Source organism: Erythrolamprus reginae, chromosome 3, assembly GCF_031021105.1.
Source record: "Erythrolamprus reginae isolate rEryReg1 chromosome 3, rEryReg1.hap1, whole genome shotgun sequence".
Classification (NCBI taxonomy): domain Eukaryota; kingdom Metazoa; phylum Chordata; class Lepidosauria; order Squamata; family Dipsadidae; genus Erythrolamprus; species Erythrolamprus reginae.
This window is the reverse complement of record NC_091952.1, coordinates 227,271,711-227,288,286: the sequence shown is the minus strand read 5'-3', so window position 1 is coordinate 227,288,286 and position 16,576 is coordinate 227,271,711. Positions and strand designations below refer to the sequence as shown.

Sequence of the window (16,576 nt, the reverse complement as noted above, 5' to 3'; positions counted from 1 at the left end):
TTATCTGTGGGTGGACGGGAGGAAAAACATTTCTAAGCTTTTCTTCCCTTGAACGTCTCTTCGTTCGTCTCAAAGTTTCCGCAGCTTTGCCAGAGGAGAAAATGTACTTCGTAGTGATTCCTGTTAGAAGATATTCTGTGCGTCTCTCGTGAAAAAAAACAACAGCCCAGCTTTCGCTCGCTATCCCCCGTCCCCCGGGGCCTTTCTGCTCATGCGCCACACCAGAAAGGGCCGTTTGTTGTCGCTCCATTCCCTCGGAATACCTGTTTTGCTTGCCCCCCCCCCCCCGCCTTGTGCCAGTCTCCTTACTTTCAAAATGGCATTTTAAATCGTGTTTTTTTGAGGGGTGGGGAGGAGGGGGAAGATTTCCATTTAGCGTGACGGAACACAGATTTTACAGCAGCTTGCAAACGGGGAGGAAAAATGCGCCCTCCTTGTGTCTTTTCTTTGCTAGATAAATATAGCACTACTTAATTTAAAAAAAAGAAATCCAATTAATAGTTCACTTTTTCTTGAGGCCAGTGTCATCCAAGGTGGAAATATTCGGGGGCTCTCGGGCTCAGCAATTGGGGGGGGGGGGCGGACTCACCTCCCAACTTTTTCCTGTCTGGGCTGTTACTGTAGGTCTTCAAACTTGAACTTTTGAAGGTCTTCAAACTTGGCAACTTGAAGGCTGGAGAATTGTGGGAATTGAAGTCCACAAGTCCTAAAGTTGCCAAGTTTGTTGACCACTGATTTAGCAAGCAAGCAAGCAGCCAAGCCAAGGCAAGCCAAGGCAAGCAAGCAAGCCATCCAGCAAGCCATCCAGCAAGCCATCCAGCCATCCAGCCATCCAGCAAGCAAGCAAACACAAGCCCATTCCAAGCTCTCAATATTGTGATTAATAAAAATTACACTATAAATTGGGTAAGGAGTTGAACTCCATGAAGTGCCTTCATTTTTTTGCTGGCTGGAGAATTCTGGGAGTTGAAGTCCACAAGTCTTTAAATTGCTAAGTTTGAAGGCCTAGATTAGAACGAAGTCAAGTTGGCGGAGGGATGAGCTAGGCAAGAAACGTTGCTTTGCCACCCAGTGATCAAGGATAAAGTTATCCCAAGCCTTTCCTTTCCTTGAGAAAAAGCAAGCAAGCCTCGGGAATGAGATGGCTTGCCAACTAGGCTCTCAGCCAGTTGTGGTGAGGCCCCTCAAGGTACAAGGAAACCCTGCAAATTAACTCAGCAGAGAAATGCAGCTAATATATTTTAAATGGTTTAATTGTAGTGCTGGGGCAAAATACCGCCTGCAGGCACCTCCTCTGTAAAGGAAAAACAAAACAGATCAGAAACTACCAGTGGAATTTTGTATTTTATAGATAGATAGATAGATAGATAGATAGATAGATAGATAGATAGATAGATAGATAGATAGATAGATAGAGATAGACAGAGATATAAAGATAGATAATGATAGATATAAAGATAGCAATAGATATAAAGTTATAGATATAAAGATAGATAGATAGATAGATAGATATAGATATAAAACAGATAGATTGGAGGGATGGATGAATAGAGATATATAGCTATAGATAGGTAGGTAGGTAGGTATAGACCCACACACTAAGTTCAATAAGGCTTTTTCTCAGGCTGCTGTGTATAGAGGACTAAAAAACAACAATTCTTCCTTTTTAGTAGTTGAAAATTTAGGAGTGGACTGGAACATCTCACAGAAGACAGTTTGGAGAAGTTTTGCTAAGGAGTAATTTCTTCAGGAAATATTGTTAAAGAAATATGATTTCTTTTATCCCCACCCTTCCATTAACCATAAGCTTGCCTTGCGTTGGAAAGCAGAAACAATTATGCAGACAAAAGGGATTCCAGTAGGGAATTGGGGGAAAAAAAACATTCCAGCTTCACCCTTGAGATGTTCAAGATGTTCAAGGAATGAAGAGATTTGCCCACAGTTAATATATCCATGGAGCAACTTCAATTGTAATTGATGCTGCTATCTCAACGGGTATTAAAGGCTCTATTCTATGATCTATTGGGAGAATGAAGCCAGGAGTTCACTCTTCATTGAGTTTATGGAGAATTAAGTTTCATCCAACAAAGCATGATTGACTTTCTCTGTTCTCACAATGTGTAGGGGGAACAGTTGTTAGCAGGTCATTGCTTATGGCATCTGTCTGAAAAGTTTTTGGAGAGAGAGGAGAAAAAACAGGAGGGAGACATAAGGTTGGAAATGTAGCTCATGAAAAATTAAATGTCTATGGCTTGTTTAAAACATTTCTCTCCAAATTATCCAAGGAAGGGCCACAAATATAAATACAAATTGTCCCAAACATGCTTCCTTGAAATTAAGCTTCATTTCCATCACTGAATTGAATTTGGTTGAAACTCTGCTTAGTTTACAGATTTGTGTCTCTATTATTACTAGCTGGAAGATGGTGGTGATGGTGGATATGCAGCGAAATAAAATGCTGGCATAAAACAATATTCTGCATAGAAATTGGGCATCTTCACTCTTAGGATTAAGGAGTATTCACGCTCACTCAGAAGGAACAATGTTGGCTTTCTTTGCGATAGTATGAAACCTTAGCTAGAGTTTGAAAAAACAGGATAGAAAGTATGTCGATGCTTTTGAAACTTAAAATTAGAGAAGATTCCTGGGAATACTATGAATGGAAAGAAAGAAGGAAAGAAAGAAAGAAAGAGAGAGAGAGAGAGAGAGAGAGAGAGAGAGAGAAAGAAAGAAAGAAAGAAAGAAAGAAAGAAAGAACCAGAGCTCTTACTTGAAGCTTCAACTATCTTATTTTGGATACATTACATACATACATTATGGATAAATGCTGGGAGAGGTAGAAGGAAACAGAAGAAAAGGAGAACCAAAAGCAAGGTAGCTAGGCTTGATTGCAGCAAAAACGGGTGCTCTATTGGAAGATTTGATGAGCCAGATTGGAGACAAATCACCCCAGGGAAGGTCTATTTACAAGGTCAACCTCAACCCAATGGTACCTATTCAACCAGCAATCAATCCATCAATTGCAATGCTGAGTTTAGAGTCTGACTGCTGATTTAATCTTGAGTAGGATCAGATTACAAAACTGGTAGGTAGGAAAAATTGCACCAAATTAAGGAGGAATTAATTTTTTTATTTATTTGTTTTGTCAAGTATGTGTTGGTGGTATACAAAGATACAATAGTGTTTATATACATGAGAGAAACAATAGGACAGGGGACGGAAGGCATGCTGGTGCATTTATGCACATATTACTTCAGATTAAACCTATAAAGGGTGAAAACAAACCAGCATCCTTCGATTTCCCCCGTGGGAAGAAGGCCAGTCTAAATTTACCAGAATGAAGTGTTTCACAACTTCAGAAAAAATCCCGGGTATCCAAAGAAGTTGAACGAAGGAGGGTGGGAGTGCAGCGGGGAGCAAGGCAGGGTGGGGAGGGAGAGACTGGCCAAGGCGAGAATTATGGCATGATGTCATTTCAACATGTTAACTAGGATTCCACCAAATAAATCATATGTATTTCCAGCCGCCCTCAAGCTACTTTCTTGCAAGCAGGGTCAACTGAAATAAATGGAATGTAATTCTGCCTTAGTGGATTTAGGAATAAAAGAGTAGAGATCTGTTTTTTACACACACACTCACTCACTCTCTCTCTCTCTCTCTCACACACAACACTTTTAAAGGAAGAGCCACAATGGTATTACACCCAAGGGCTGAGTTTTAGATCCATGTATGAATAATCACAGTAATGAAAACAGAGGCCAGACCAACCTGCTTTCAAATTGATGCCCTCCAGATGTTTTGAACTACATGTACCAGAATCACCAACCCTGGGATTTTCTTGCTGAGAATTCTGGGATTTGCAGTCTCAACCAGGCCCCTTTTAAGTTTCTGGCCTTAGGAAAACCAGAAACAGAATGTCCATCATGCCTTCCTCACCTTATTTTTTTTGGACCCTATCCCATTTTGTTTCTCCGTTGTCACCACAAATTCTACAGGATGTACAGTGGTACCTCTACCTAAGAACACCTCTACTTATGAAGTTTTCTAGATAAGAACCGGGTGTTCAAATTTTTTGCCTCTTTTCAAGAACCATTTTCCACTTACAAACCCAAGACTCCGTAACCGGAAAAGGCAGGGAGAAGCCTCCGTGTGGCCTCTTTAGGAATCTCCTGGGAGGAAACAGGGCCTCCACCCTCCCTGTGTTTTCCCCAGTTGCACGCATTATTCGCTTTTACATTGATTCCTTTGGGGAAAATTGCTGCTTCTTACAAATTTTCCTACTTAAGAACCTGGTTACGGAACAAATTAAGTTTGTAAGAAGAGGTACCACTATACATATATTTTCAAAAATTGCAATGTATGTAAGATGTTTGTATGGTTGCTAACCAGGATCCTGCGATGCCCTTTATTTTTTTTACTCATCACAAGGTAAAGTGTTGCTATTTGGCTCTCTGGGAATTTACAAAATCAGACACAATTTTCCTCAAGCTTTTACTTATCCATGGTTTTAGCTTACTTTTTACATTTGAAATATGGTAGTTTGCATTGAGATAAGTGCTTGTTTGAGCAGAAGGGCAGAGAGTAAATAAAAATAAATATTTTTAATTTAATTTCATAATTTCAAATAAATAATTTTAATTTAATTAATAATTTCTGCTAAACAAATAATTCCCTCAACACTGTCAAACTATTTATTAAGTCTGCACTACTATTACTACTAGTTTTTTTCTCATCATTGTTATCACTCATTTCCTCCCACTTATGACTGTAAGACTGTAACTTGTTGCTTGTATCCTTAAGATTTTTATTAATATTGATTTTTATTGCTTATTTGACCCCTATGACAATCATTAAGTATTGTATCTAATGATTCTTGAAAAATGTATATTTTCTTTTATGTACACTGAGAGCATGTGCACCAAAGACAAATTCCTTGTGTCTAATCACACATGGCCAATAAAGAATTCTATTCTATTCTATAAGTAAAAGTCTTTCATTAGATTTATCCACCGAATACAATAATTTAATAAAAAGGGAGCTTGAAGGGATTCCCACAAGACTGAAATTGCACCAGTGAGCCTGTTTTAACTTATTGCTTTTCTAGCCCTGAATGAAAATTTAAAATCCATCAGACCATGTCAAATATTGAACCCAAATTTAGATTCCTCTCTGGGGTAAAGGTCTGGGGCCTGAGCCATTGGTCCCTCTATAAATATAACATTTTAGAAAATCTAAATCCAGTTTCTGAGAATAGCAATAAACCAGTTCAATGATTTGATTTTTTCTTTGGTGCTATATATTGGCATTCCTTTTAGTATTGTTTCTCAACTGCTTTATTTTTTTAAAAAACCCTCTTATTTTGGGGGTGGGGTGGGGGTTTATTCTGAGATAATGTGATGAATTAAAATGTACAAGGGAGCCACATAGTAGAAGGTTTTTGCACTAAACCTAGCAAAAATCCCTGTCTTCCAATATTGAGCTATTTTATTCAAGTCATGTGTCCATATGGTAGGAACCACAATTCCAAAGTTTTAAGGGACTAGTGTTCTCCTTATCATCAAAACATGTCAAAGAAAAATAAACCAACCCCAGCAAAAAAGTTAAATTATTACCAAAGCTTTTGCCCTACATCTTTAAACAAACATCTTGTTTCATTTATGGATTTAGCTATGAATCTTAGCACATGAGAGAACCAAACTCAGATTAGTCCAGCTGGATGCAAAACAGGTTATCAGAAACATTACTGGAATTTGAGACAGACTAAAAAAAAAATTCAGTGGGGTTTTTTTTTTTTTAGTGAATGTTATGTTGTTTTAATCAATCTGCCTACTTAACCACTGATCTCAGTCCTGGTCAGCCACAGGGTGGGGCAAAGTTACAGAAAATGGCAGGACGCTGCATCCATGTCACCATCTTGACCTAACCTTGGTTCACTACAGATGCCAATGGTTTCGGCCTTTATAATCTGCTGTAAAAACACTGAACTTCCTTAAGCCAAAGGAATGAATTAATGAGGATAGATGAGGCCAATCAAAGGCAATCCAAGAGTAAGGCCCTTGCTTCATTTTCAGTTTACATTGGCATCAAAGTGTCCTGGCAACCCTTCACATGACTCCAGCTTTATTTTGCTCTGAGCCAAAAACTAAAGCAGTTGTGTGCCATTTCTCCACATTCTCAATTTAACTAGTTTTTCCTGCTTGAGCTGGCAGAATCTCACGACAGTTACAAGCTGTGCAAAATCCGCAAAACGCCACTCCTTTCTGGGAAGTGAGGTCAGATGACCTGCTCCTGGGAGTTACCACTAATGTACCTTCTCCGCGTGAGGAAATGTGGTCATGTTCTCTAACCTCTGGGCTGTCAGACTACCACAAGTCAGCATTTGACCTGGATCTAATTGGGGATTTGGCTAATTATTATTATTATTATTTATTGGATTTGTATGCCGCCCCTCTCCGCAGACTCGGGGCGGCTAACAACAGTGGTAAAACAACATGAACAATCCAATTAATAAAAACAACTAAAAAACCCTTATTATAAAAACATACACACAAACATACCATGCATAACTTGTAATAGCCTAGGGGGAAAGGATAACTTAACTCCCCCATGCCTGGCGACAAAGGTGGGTCTTAAGTAATTTGCGAAAGACAAGGAGGGTGAGGGCCGTTCTAATCTCTGGGGGGAATTGGTTCCAGAGGGCCGGGGCCGCCACAGAGAAGGCTCTTCCCCTGGATCCCGCCAAACGACATTGTTTGGTCGACGGGACCCGGAGAAAGCCAACTCTGTGGGACCTTATCGGCTGCTGGGATTCGTGCGGTAGAAGGCGGTTCCGGATATATTCTGGCCCAATTCCATGTAGGGCTTTAAAGGTCATTACCAACACTTTGAATTGTGACCGGAAACCGATCGGCAGCCACTGCAGGCTGCGGAGTGTTGCAGAAACGTGGGCGAATCTAGGAAGCCCCACGATGGCTCTCGCGGCCGCATTCTGCACGATCTGAAGTTTCCGAACACTTTTCAAAGGTAGCCCCATGTAGAGAGCATTGCAGTAATCGAACCTCGAGGTGATGAGGGCATGAGTGACTGTGAGCAGTGACTCCCTGACCAAATAGGGCCGCAACTGGTGCACCAGGCGAACCTGGGCAAACGCCTAATGCCTCCTTTTTCTACGGTTCTCCCACCATTTGGGTATTATTGATTGACCCATTTCTGCAATGGGGTTTCTAGTAGGTTTGCTCTAAGGTGAATTGGGTGGGCAATGACACAATTATTGTGTCTTGCTGTCACTGCACAATCACCTGTGAGTTTGAAACACATTTATAAACAGCTGTTGCTTTCCAAGCATCTTAGACCAAGGATCTCCAACCTTGGCAATTTTTAAGACTTGGACTTCAACTCCCAGAGTTCTTCAGCCAGTTTTGCTGGCTGAGGAACTCTGGGAGTTGAAGTCCACAAGTCTTAAAGTTGCCAAGGTCGGAGACCCCTGTCTTTGACTATAACTCCCATCACTCTACCGCTACCTATCTGGGGATAATGGGACATAAAGAATGCATATTGTGGATATGAAGTTCAGAAAACTGAGAGGCTTAAAAACAGAGCAGGAGAGAAAAAACACCATTGCTTCTCCTGCTCATATAGGGGCAGGGGTAGGCAAAGTTAGCTCTTCTATGACTTGTGGACTTCAACTCCCAGAATTCCTGAGCCAATCATGCTACTCAGGAATTCTGGGGGTTGAAGTCCACATGTCATAGGAGAGTCAACTTTGCCTACCCCTGATATAGAGGAATGGAAGAAGAACTGTAAAATGGCATCAGGACAGATGCATTGTCCTACAATTTCTTGTCATAAAGATCCTGATTTGTGTATATTTTCATGCCAACAGGTAATTTCATCTCAGGGGAAGAGTGGCAGAATTGAAGAGAGATTAATATATACTAGCAAGATACTGATGAATTATTCTCCAATGTCAGCCATGTTACACATGCTAATGAGGGTAGCATAGGTAGGCACTGAATTGTTACAGGTGTTATAGATACAGAATTAATCCATCTTTTTCAAACAATCAGAGGTGTATGTAATACTGTATATGATGTTCTTCATTCACAGGCACCAAGGCCAGACTGCTCTAAGTATGAGAGAGCCAGTATTTATTACTTATTTATGGTATTATTATTTCGATTTCTAGGCCGCCCTTCTCTGGAGACTCGGGGTGGCTTACAACATAAAATGGATACATACAAATAGACAGTAAAAATAAAAAATTAAAACTAAATCCCTTAAACATGCTAAAAGCTAATTTACCAAACCTGCAGTATATACAGTACTTACATAATTGTACATATTTTGCATTTTTACTTTGATAATTAGATACATGAAGTGAGCCGTCTATTAATCCTTCAAAACCAGGCCACATAAGACTTTCCAATTTGTATAATAACTATTACTACCTGTCCCTTCCTAATACATTGTTTGTAAATACCCCCAGTCTCAGGTGAAAACCTAACATACATGCATATACATTACATCTATCTCTAATTTTAAATCAAAGACCACTGCATACATTACCAAATCAACTGTCAGATTCATGGGATCTACTAGGATTTAGATGATTTAGACCAAATGTTCAGGTTAATGCGGAATCAATACAAGGTTCAATTTTCAAAAATGAGACAAAGGAAGTTTACGGTAAAATATATGTCAGTATGCAGGTGGAAAGGAGGAGTCCTCCCTGGTCAGAACAAGAGTTAGCAAATATTTTGTAGGAATCTTATGCAAACTGAAATCTTTGTGCTTACAGAGATTGCACATCTGTAGGAGAGAAAATTCATTGGGACTTTTGAAGTAAGATCAGGGCACAGAATCATACAATTGGAAGAGACCTTGGAGATCTTGCCGTCAAACCTCTTCTCAGAATCCTCATATCATCTCACACAAATGACTATCCAACCTTTTCTTTAAAATGTCCAATGATGAAGTGGCCAGAATTTCAGGAAGAAGGCGGTTCTATTTACTAATTCTCAAAATCAAGAAATTCTCCCTTGTTTTTAGATTGGTTGCTTATTTTAGCAGCTGAGCAGAAGGCACTGCCCAACAATCATGGGGTCCTTTTTCACAGAGCAGGATTATGAAAACAAGAACTTTTATCTTTTGATTTCTTAACCTCACTTCCAAGCATTGGTTTAGATCCAACAGCAGCAAGGGTTGGGAGCAGTAGTGTGTTCTAAAACCCATCATTACCGGTTTGCAGGCTTGCACATAACACTTTTGCGAATGAGCAGAAGTGTCCCAGTCAGGCCTGGTTCTGCAAACCAGTAGCCTCCCGCCACTGCTACTGGTTTGCAGAACCAGGCCTGACTGTGAACAACCCAACGCTGGTTGGGAATCTCTGTTAATCTATATTAAATGAGAGGGATAATGGGAGTTGCAATCCAACACATTTGGAAAGCCTGAGTTTGTGAAAAGGATGAGCTAGCAAAGTAAGGTTTAGAACAGGAATAAAAGAGGTTCTTATTGAACAGGTTTGGGCCAAATACTCTCTCTTAACCCAGAGAAGTTACTCACTTTTGGCAATACAGTATCCAGATGTGTGAACTTCTACTCACAGAATTCTCAGTAACCACTCTGCTGACTGGCTGGGGAATTCTGTGAGTTGGCCCACACACCTGGAAGTTGCAAAGATTGGGGAAATACTAATCTAACACCTTAATTTTGTTAAGCTACAGCCTGGTGATGACATTATTCTGAACTTTTTACACAGTATGGAATACTTTAAAAAGGCATTAGATAAGAAACTCTGCAGGATTCTTTCTTCCTCTAGTTTATATTCTAAAACTTACTTTGCATATATGAGATCACTCAGTATCCAAAACAAAATTCTTCTTTGGTAGTATTTTTAATATTATATTAAAGGTGACAAGAGGTGCTATTATTGGTATTACTTGTTATGCATGTCTATGTAATTCTGAAACTTTCATGGTTCTAAGTCAGAAAAAAGCCCCTTGGGAGAGCTTACTCATGTCATTCCTTGGAAATGAAGTGTGAGAAGCCAGAGAAACTACAGACAGCTGTAGAGAAGACTATGTAAAGGAACATAATTCTCTTGGCCATCTCTGAGCATTTTTTTAAAAATAGTCTTGTCCTTGGAAAGAATTTCTAACGCTAATTCATTGCTGAGAATACAAAGAAATACCCAGCATTAAACTCAAGTGGCCTAATTTGAATCCTAATTTTATATAAGAAATGTGGTGCTCAGACATGAAAATATATCAATATTTCATGCAACAATTCCTCTGTTACCATAATGGCAGTATTGAGCATTTAATAGAAGCCATTAAGAATCTTCGATACGTTTTCTCAGAAATCTGCTTCAATGAGGATCAATGGGTTTTTGACAAAGGCATGACTTCATTCAACATTCATTCTACTTAATTCAATTGTTTCTTGTATTTATATTTTTAATACAGTTTTAATGCAATCATTGATTTCAAATATAATTAAACAATAATTTCATATCTACACAATAAAATAGGTATCCAGTAATCTGGACTGAGTAATCCCTACTCATTTCAGCACTATACAAGTGTGGTAACTATATTTTATTGGAAAAAATAAAGGACAAATCAGAAAAGGGGACAAATCTAAAACAAGTTCATAAGGATTTTAAAAAATAACTTTTCTTTACAAAGACAATTCAAGAACAAAACCAAGAAAAACTATTCAAAATGCATAAAAAGATATCTAAAATCAAACAGTATATGTAAATTAATATTTTAAAGATAATTCAATTTCTGTATGTTTCACATAAATGTAAGTAAAATGTACTATTTATACAGTAAAAGTTAAAATTACCAAAATAAAGGGGGAAAGTGAATTTTAAAAAATCTGATAGCTTTCTGAAATAATGGACTGTCCTTTATATCAGGAATCTCCAACCTTGGCAACTTTAAGACTCGTGGACTTAAAGTCTGCAAGTCTTAAATTTGCCAAGGTTGGAGCCTTTGCTTTATATAATAAAGGAGGTATGGTCACTGTATATATAAAGCCAGATTTTTTTTTAAAAAAAAAGTCTAGAACTGCCACTGAGATCACAAATATGAACATTATATTGACGTTTGGGCCCAGATACTTTTCAGGGTTCTTCTGAGAATAACATGGAGAAACTACCTTGGAGGAATCCTCAAAACATCAGCCTAAGAATATTACACATCTCAGTGTATTTATTCCAAGCTACATTTGCAAGGGAACAAGTACAGAGTTGCAATTAAAATATGTTAGAAAAGAACTGGCAGTCAAGATTTATTAAAATATATGGAACAGGGCCTCCAGATTCCAAAGGGTGTAATTCCCATTAGAATTCACATCAGATTTCAAAGAAAGACCGCAAAGCTCTTTGCACCAGTTGGAAGGAAGCCCCATGTAATTTGATAAGATACTCATAGGATCACAAAAGCTGCACTGCCACCTATGCATGCATAACCTGGGCATTTGTCAACTTGTCAAACAACCACATGCAAGACTTTCTAAGACATTTAAAACAACCCCTGAACCACTGCCAAGGATTAAACGGATGACATTGCCACCCAACCATTAGATATATCCTTGCCTAATAGACATGACAGATTTAATCACTCCAACAACTTAAAGGTAATACAGTATCTGGTCTGCTTTGCCTCGGTGTTGGTAAAGTGGCTCTTTGTTCAGCACAATGCAACAGTCCTCAATGTCTCTGAAGCCCCTTTAATTATGTACCGAGGGATCAGTGTGGCAGCCAAAAATCTAGTCTGCAAATATTATTTATCTTTATTATTTGGATTTGTATGCCGCCCCTCTCCGAAGACTCGCAGGCGGTGTCTCTTTCTTAATAAAAGACATAGCATCAAGCACATAAAGCACACAATCTTAGGACAGGCGTCAAGGCCTATTTCAAAGGTGCTGATTGTGGAATTCAAAACAAAGCATCAAATTGCAGGGATGGATAAAATTCACAAGCCAAAGAAAAGAACTGCAGAACACTTTTATATCCTTAAAAGAGCAGCATTATTATCCCCATGTTTTTAAACAGGGGGCACTATTAGGTGACCAACATATTTGCTACTGGTAATTTGGTTGAATTTGTACATAGCATTAAAATCACAAACTGCTGATGAAGTCAACAGTGTTTGGGTTCACATTTGCAAAGTCAGAACCAAGTAAAATAAATGACAGATTAGCAGTGTGTGTGAAATCATTTTTTCTCTTTCTACCTTACATGAAGATATCCTGGTTCCCATCCTAAGCATCCTTTTGATATTCTATTCTCATTTTTCCAAGTCCTCTTTAAATGTATATATTGATTAGGAATATTACTGGGGACCTGTATCAATAAATGATCAAGACTATTTCAGTTGCATCCCAGCAGGAGATTCTCGGTTGCAATATTTGTTGGCTGTAGTATTCCCAAAAGACATACAAGATTTACTAGCTCTTGAGGGAAACCCCAGAGAAAGGGAGAATTTCTGTCTTTACCAACTTATAAAGCTTTGTATTGGTAAATAGAAAAATAGAGGTGATTTGATTTGTTTTTCCTAGCCTGCATTTTATACACAAATGTTTTAAAATAATAAAAAAATATTCCAATACGATTACACTAGCTTCCTGCAACCCACAAAGAGGAACTCAGATTTTTAAGCAATGAAAAGGGAACTTACATTGCCCCAAAGATGCTGTCATTGTGTGTTTCTTTTAACTCTCCATTATTCCAGTTGGGAAAAGGATGCTTCACCTTAAAAACACACAATTAAGAAATGGATTCATCCTTTAATATCTGTATTAATATACAGTAATGCAATTTGAATAACAAATGTAAAAAGATTGAGAATAGAATAGAATTTTATTGGCCAAGTGTTATTGGACACACAAAGAATTTGTCTTGGTGCATATGCTCTCAATGTATATAAAAGAAAAGATAAGTTTGTCAAGGTATAACACTTAATAATAGTCTGGGTACAAATAAGCAACCAAATAATGTCAGATAAACTTATTTATTTATTTAGTTCAATTTGTATGCTGCCCAACTCCCCAAGAATTTTTACAGAGCCAAGTGAGTACAGCATGAATGTACACTGCTCAAAATAAATAAAGGGAACACTCAAAGAACACATCCTAGATTTGAATGAATGAAATAGTCTCATTGAATACTTTGTTCTGTACAAAGTTGAATGTGCACAACAGCAGGTGAAATGGATTGTCAATCAGTATTGCTTCCTAAGTGGACAGTTTGATTTCACAGCCCTTTAATTTACTTGGAGTTATATTGTGTTGTTTAAGTGTTCCCTTAATTTTTATTAAGCAGTATATTTTGCACTTTGCATTAAAAAGGCACCAAATATTAGATATAACCCCCTCCATTTGGAAACCTTTGCGTTGCATGCTACTTGTATTCTAGGGCAGTATTTCCCAACCTTGGCAGCTTGAAGATATTTGGACTTCAACTCCCAGAATTCCCCAGCCAGCATTTGAAGTCCAAGTATCTTCAAGTTGCCAAGGTTGGGAAACACTGTTCTAGGGAGTCCCAGGGCTTTTATAGGCTCCCTGTTTCAGTAAACTGCTGGGAGAAGAGCCCTGTTTCTGGAGTCCCTTCCCTTGTCCCTTCTTAAAGGGAACCAGAAAATGTGCTCCACACCTGGACAAGGGATCTCCCCCATTCATCCTCCCATCTGCCATCGAAGTTCTCCCTTTAAGTGGTATAACTGACTGCAATTATGTGTTTTTTCCCCTTTTTTATCTTGCAGACGATCTTTCGCCCAGCGCTCTGAGGAGACAAAAATATTTGTTTGATGTATCGACCCTCTCAGACAAAGAGGAGCTGGTGGGGGCCGAGCTCCGTCTCTTTCGGAAAGCCCCCGGCGATCCTTTCTCCAAAGCTCAGACAGGCCTGGCCCGTCTGCAGGTCTCGCCCTGTCTTTCGGGCCGCCGCTTGGACTCCCGGACTCTGGATTTACAGGAAGCGGCGCCCCTCCGGCCCGGTGGCGACTGGGAGGTGTTCGACGTGGGCCAAGCGTTACCTCCCCTCCGCGGGGCCTGGAAGAAGCGGCAGCATCACCAGCTTTGTCTGGAGCTGAGGGCCGTCGGGGGGACTCGGTCTCAGCCCCACCCGCAGCTGCTGGACCTGCGGCCCTTAGGCCTGGGCCGAGGCGCCCGGGCCCAGCAGGAGAAGGCGCTGCTGGTGGTCTTCAGCAAGTCCAGGCGGAAGAACCTCTTCGCGGAGTTGCGTCAGGAAACGGGAGCCCGGCCTGCTCCTTACCCTCCGCCGCCGCCTCCAAACGCGGCCGCGCTACCCTGGGAAGCGCCGGCCGTCGTGCCGCTCCGTTTACAGGCCCGCCGTCTGAAGCGCGCCGCTTATAACACTCGGCACGGCAAGCGGCACGGCAAGAAGGCGCGGCTACGGTGCACCAAGAAGGCGCTGCACGTGAACTTCAAGGACCTGGGTTGGGACGACTGGATCATCGCCCCGCTCGAGTACGAGGCCTACCACTGCGAGGGCGTGTGCGACTTCCCGCTCCGCTCCCACCTCGAGCCCACCAACCACGCCATCATCCAGACCCTCATGAACTCCATGGACCCGGGCGCTACGCCGCCCAGCTGCTGCGTGCCGGCCAAGCTGACGCCCATCAGCATCCTCTACACCGACGCCGGGAACAACGTGGTGTACAAACAATACGAGGACATGGTGGTCGAGTCCTGCGGGTGCAGGTAGCGCCGCGCCCACCGTCCCTCCGGCCGCCCTCTCGGACCCAGGCGAGGAAAAGTTCCTCGGGGGGGAGCTTCCAGCTCGCGTCGAGAGAGACAAGACACGCGAGGGAAAGCGGACCGAAGTCCACCACGTGCGAACCCTCGGGGAGGGGAAAAGAATGGGCGGGCCGGACTGCGCTTGCGCCATGTCTGCTTCGGGGGAGTTCCAAGTCCTAAAAAAAGCCGGGAATGTGTGAGGGGGAAAAAAAAAGTACAATGGCTGTGACGCCGTTTGAGGGAACGGCGTCCATGTTTCCGCGTCCAGAGGGCAAAGCCGCCTCCCCTCTAGGATGGGAGATTTGACTCCGAAAACAATATGGCGAAAGTTGCCCTTGTAGGCTGGTGTCTCTCCTCGACTAGCCAGAGAGGCTGGAACTAACTACCCAGAAGAGGGGCAGGCAAAGATGGCTCTTCTATGACGTGGATTTTAACTCCCAGAATTCCTGAGCTAAGCGTGATTGCCTCAGGAATTCTGGGAGTTGAAGTCCACAAGTAATAGAAGAGCCAACTTTGCCTACCCCTGACCCAGAAGAGTTAGTGCCATATATATATATTTGGAACCCGGAAACACAACATTGTCTGGGTCAGTAGGCATAGTTGGCTCTTCGGGGTCTTGTGGACTTCAACTCCCAGAATTCCTGAGCCAATCATGCTAGTTCAGGAATTCTGGGAGTTGAAGTCCACATGTCATAGAAGAGCCAACTTTACTTACCCCTGGCTCTAGGTGTAATCCAAGTCTTTTTAAAGGGAGGCGACGTGGGGAGTAGCAGAGGGGTCAGAAATTGAATTGTGGGAACCAGGCAAAAGACACGTGTTGTCGGTCACTTTCGTAACCGGTGCTGACTTCGTGCACTCCTCTCGTTGGTAGAACTTTGGCCTTTACATTCAGGTTTTAACACGGATTTTTTTTACTCCACACCCCCATGTCGATCATCTGTGCTATGCGGACAATCTGCGTTGAAGCAACAATGGGCGGTTTCTAAATTTCTTGACTTGAAGGCAAGGAAGAAACAGATTGAGGCAAACCGCATCACTTCCAATGCAGGATTTCATTCCAAGAATGTAATAATCATGGTATTCTCTTTCTAGGCTCTCTCTCAAGAGAAAAGTATGAGGAAAAGCAAGTGTGGAGAAAGTTCAGTTTTGACAATCCTTGGATCCATAATTGTTTCCCTCATGAATGTTTCCACCCTGAAACTGATTCAAGACCATGAGAAAATACAAATGTCCCCTGGTGTTAGGAACTAAAGCTTCTATTCTGGCATCTTGCAGCATATTTTTACAATCTGACCAATCAACATTTACAGTGGGAGTGTCCCTCTGACCTTCCTGCCAATCAGCTTAAAGCTCTGTTGGGAGAATTGGTGCTAGACTTATGGTTGGGGGTCACCACAACATGAAGAACTGTATTAAGGGGTTGCAGCATTAGGAAGCTTGAGAACCACTGCTTTAGAGGGTTATGAAAACAGCTTAATTTCAAAATGTTCAACATTCAAAAGTTCCAGGTTGGCCGGCTGCAGTGGTGGTTTATAGTTAATGCAGATGTGATGCTGAGAGAGAGAATAATTCAACACTGCTCCACAAATCAGCCTCTGCACCCCACAAGGTGTATTCCTAAGGCATTTCCTTCTTTTTGTGGATTCAGGATTTCATAGGACTTCAGAAAGGTGGGGAAAAGTTGAGGAAAGACGGTATTGGTGTATAAATAAACAGATAAATAATATAAAATGCTAATAAAGGAAAGCCTTCACCCAGGAGCAATTATTTAAAAGAAAGTGCACACTTTGGTTTGCATACAATGTTGTTC

General features: G+C 41.0%; 1 protein-coding gene across 1 annotated transcript in view; it reads left to right on the top strand.

Moving 5' to 3' along the window:
* GDF6 (growth differentiation factor 6) overlaps nt 1-15,357 on the top strand; it is a 30,665-nt gene extending 15,308 nt beyond the window's left edge. The window contains exon 2 of the mRNA XM_070748055.1: nt 13,770-15,357. Coding sequence (XP_070604156.1) covers nt 13,770-14,734 — 965 coding nt within the window. The 3' untranslated portion in view covers nt 14,735-15,357. The remainder of the gene's footprint in view (nt 1-13,769) is intronic.
* The last annotated feature ends 1,219 nt before the right edge of the window (nt 15,358-16,576 follow it).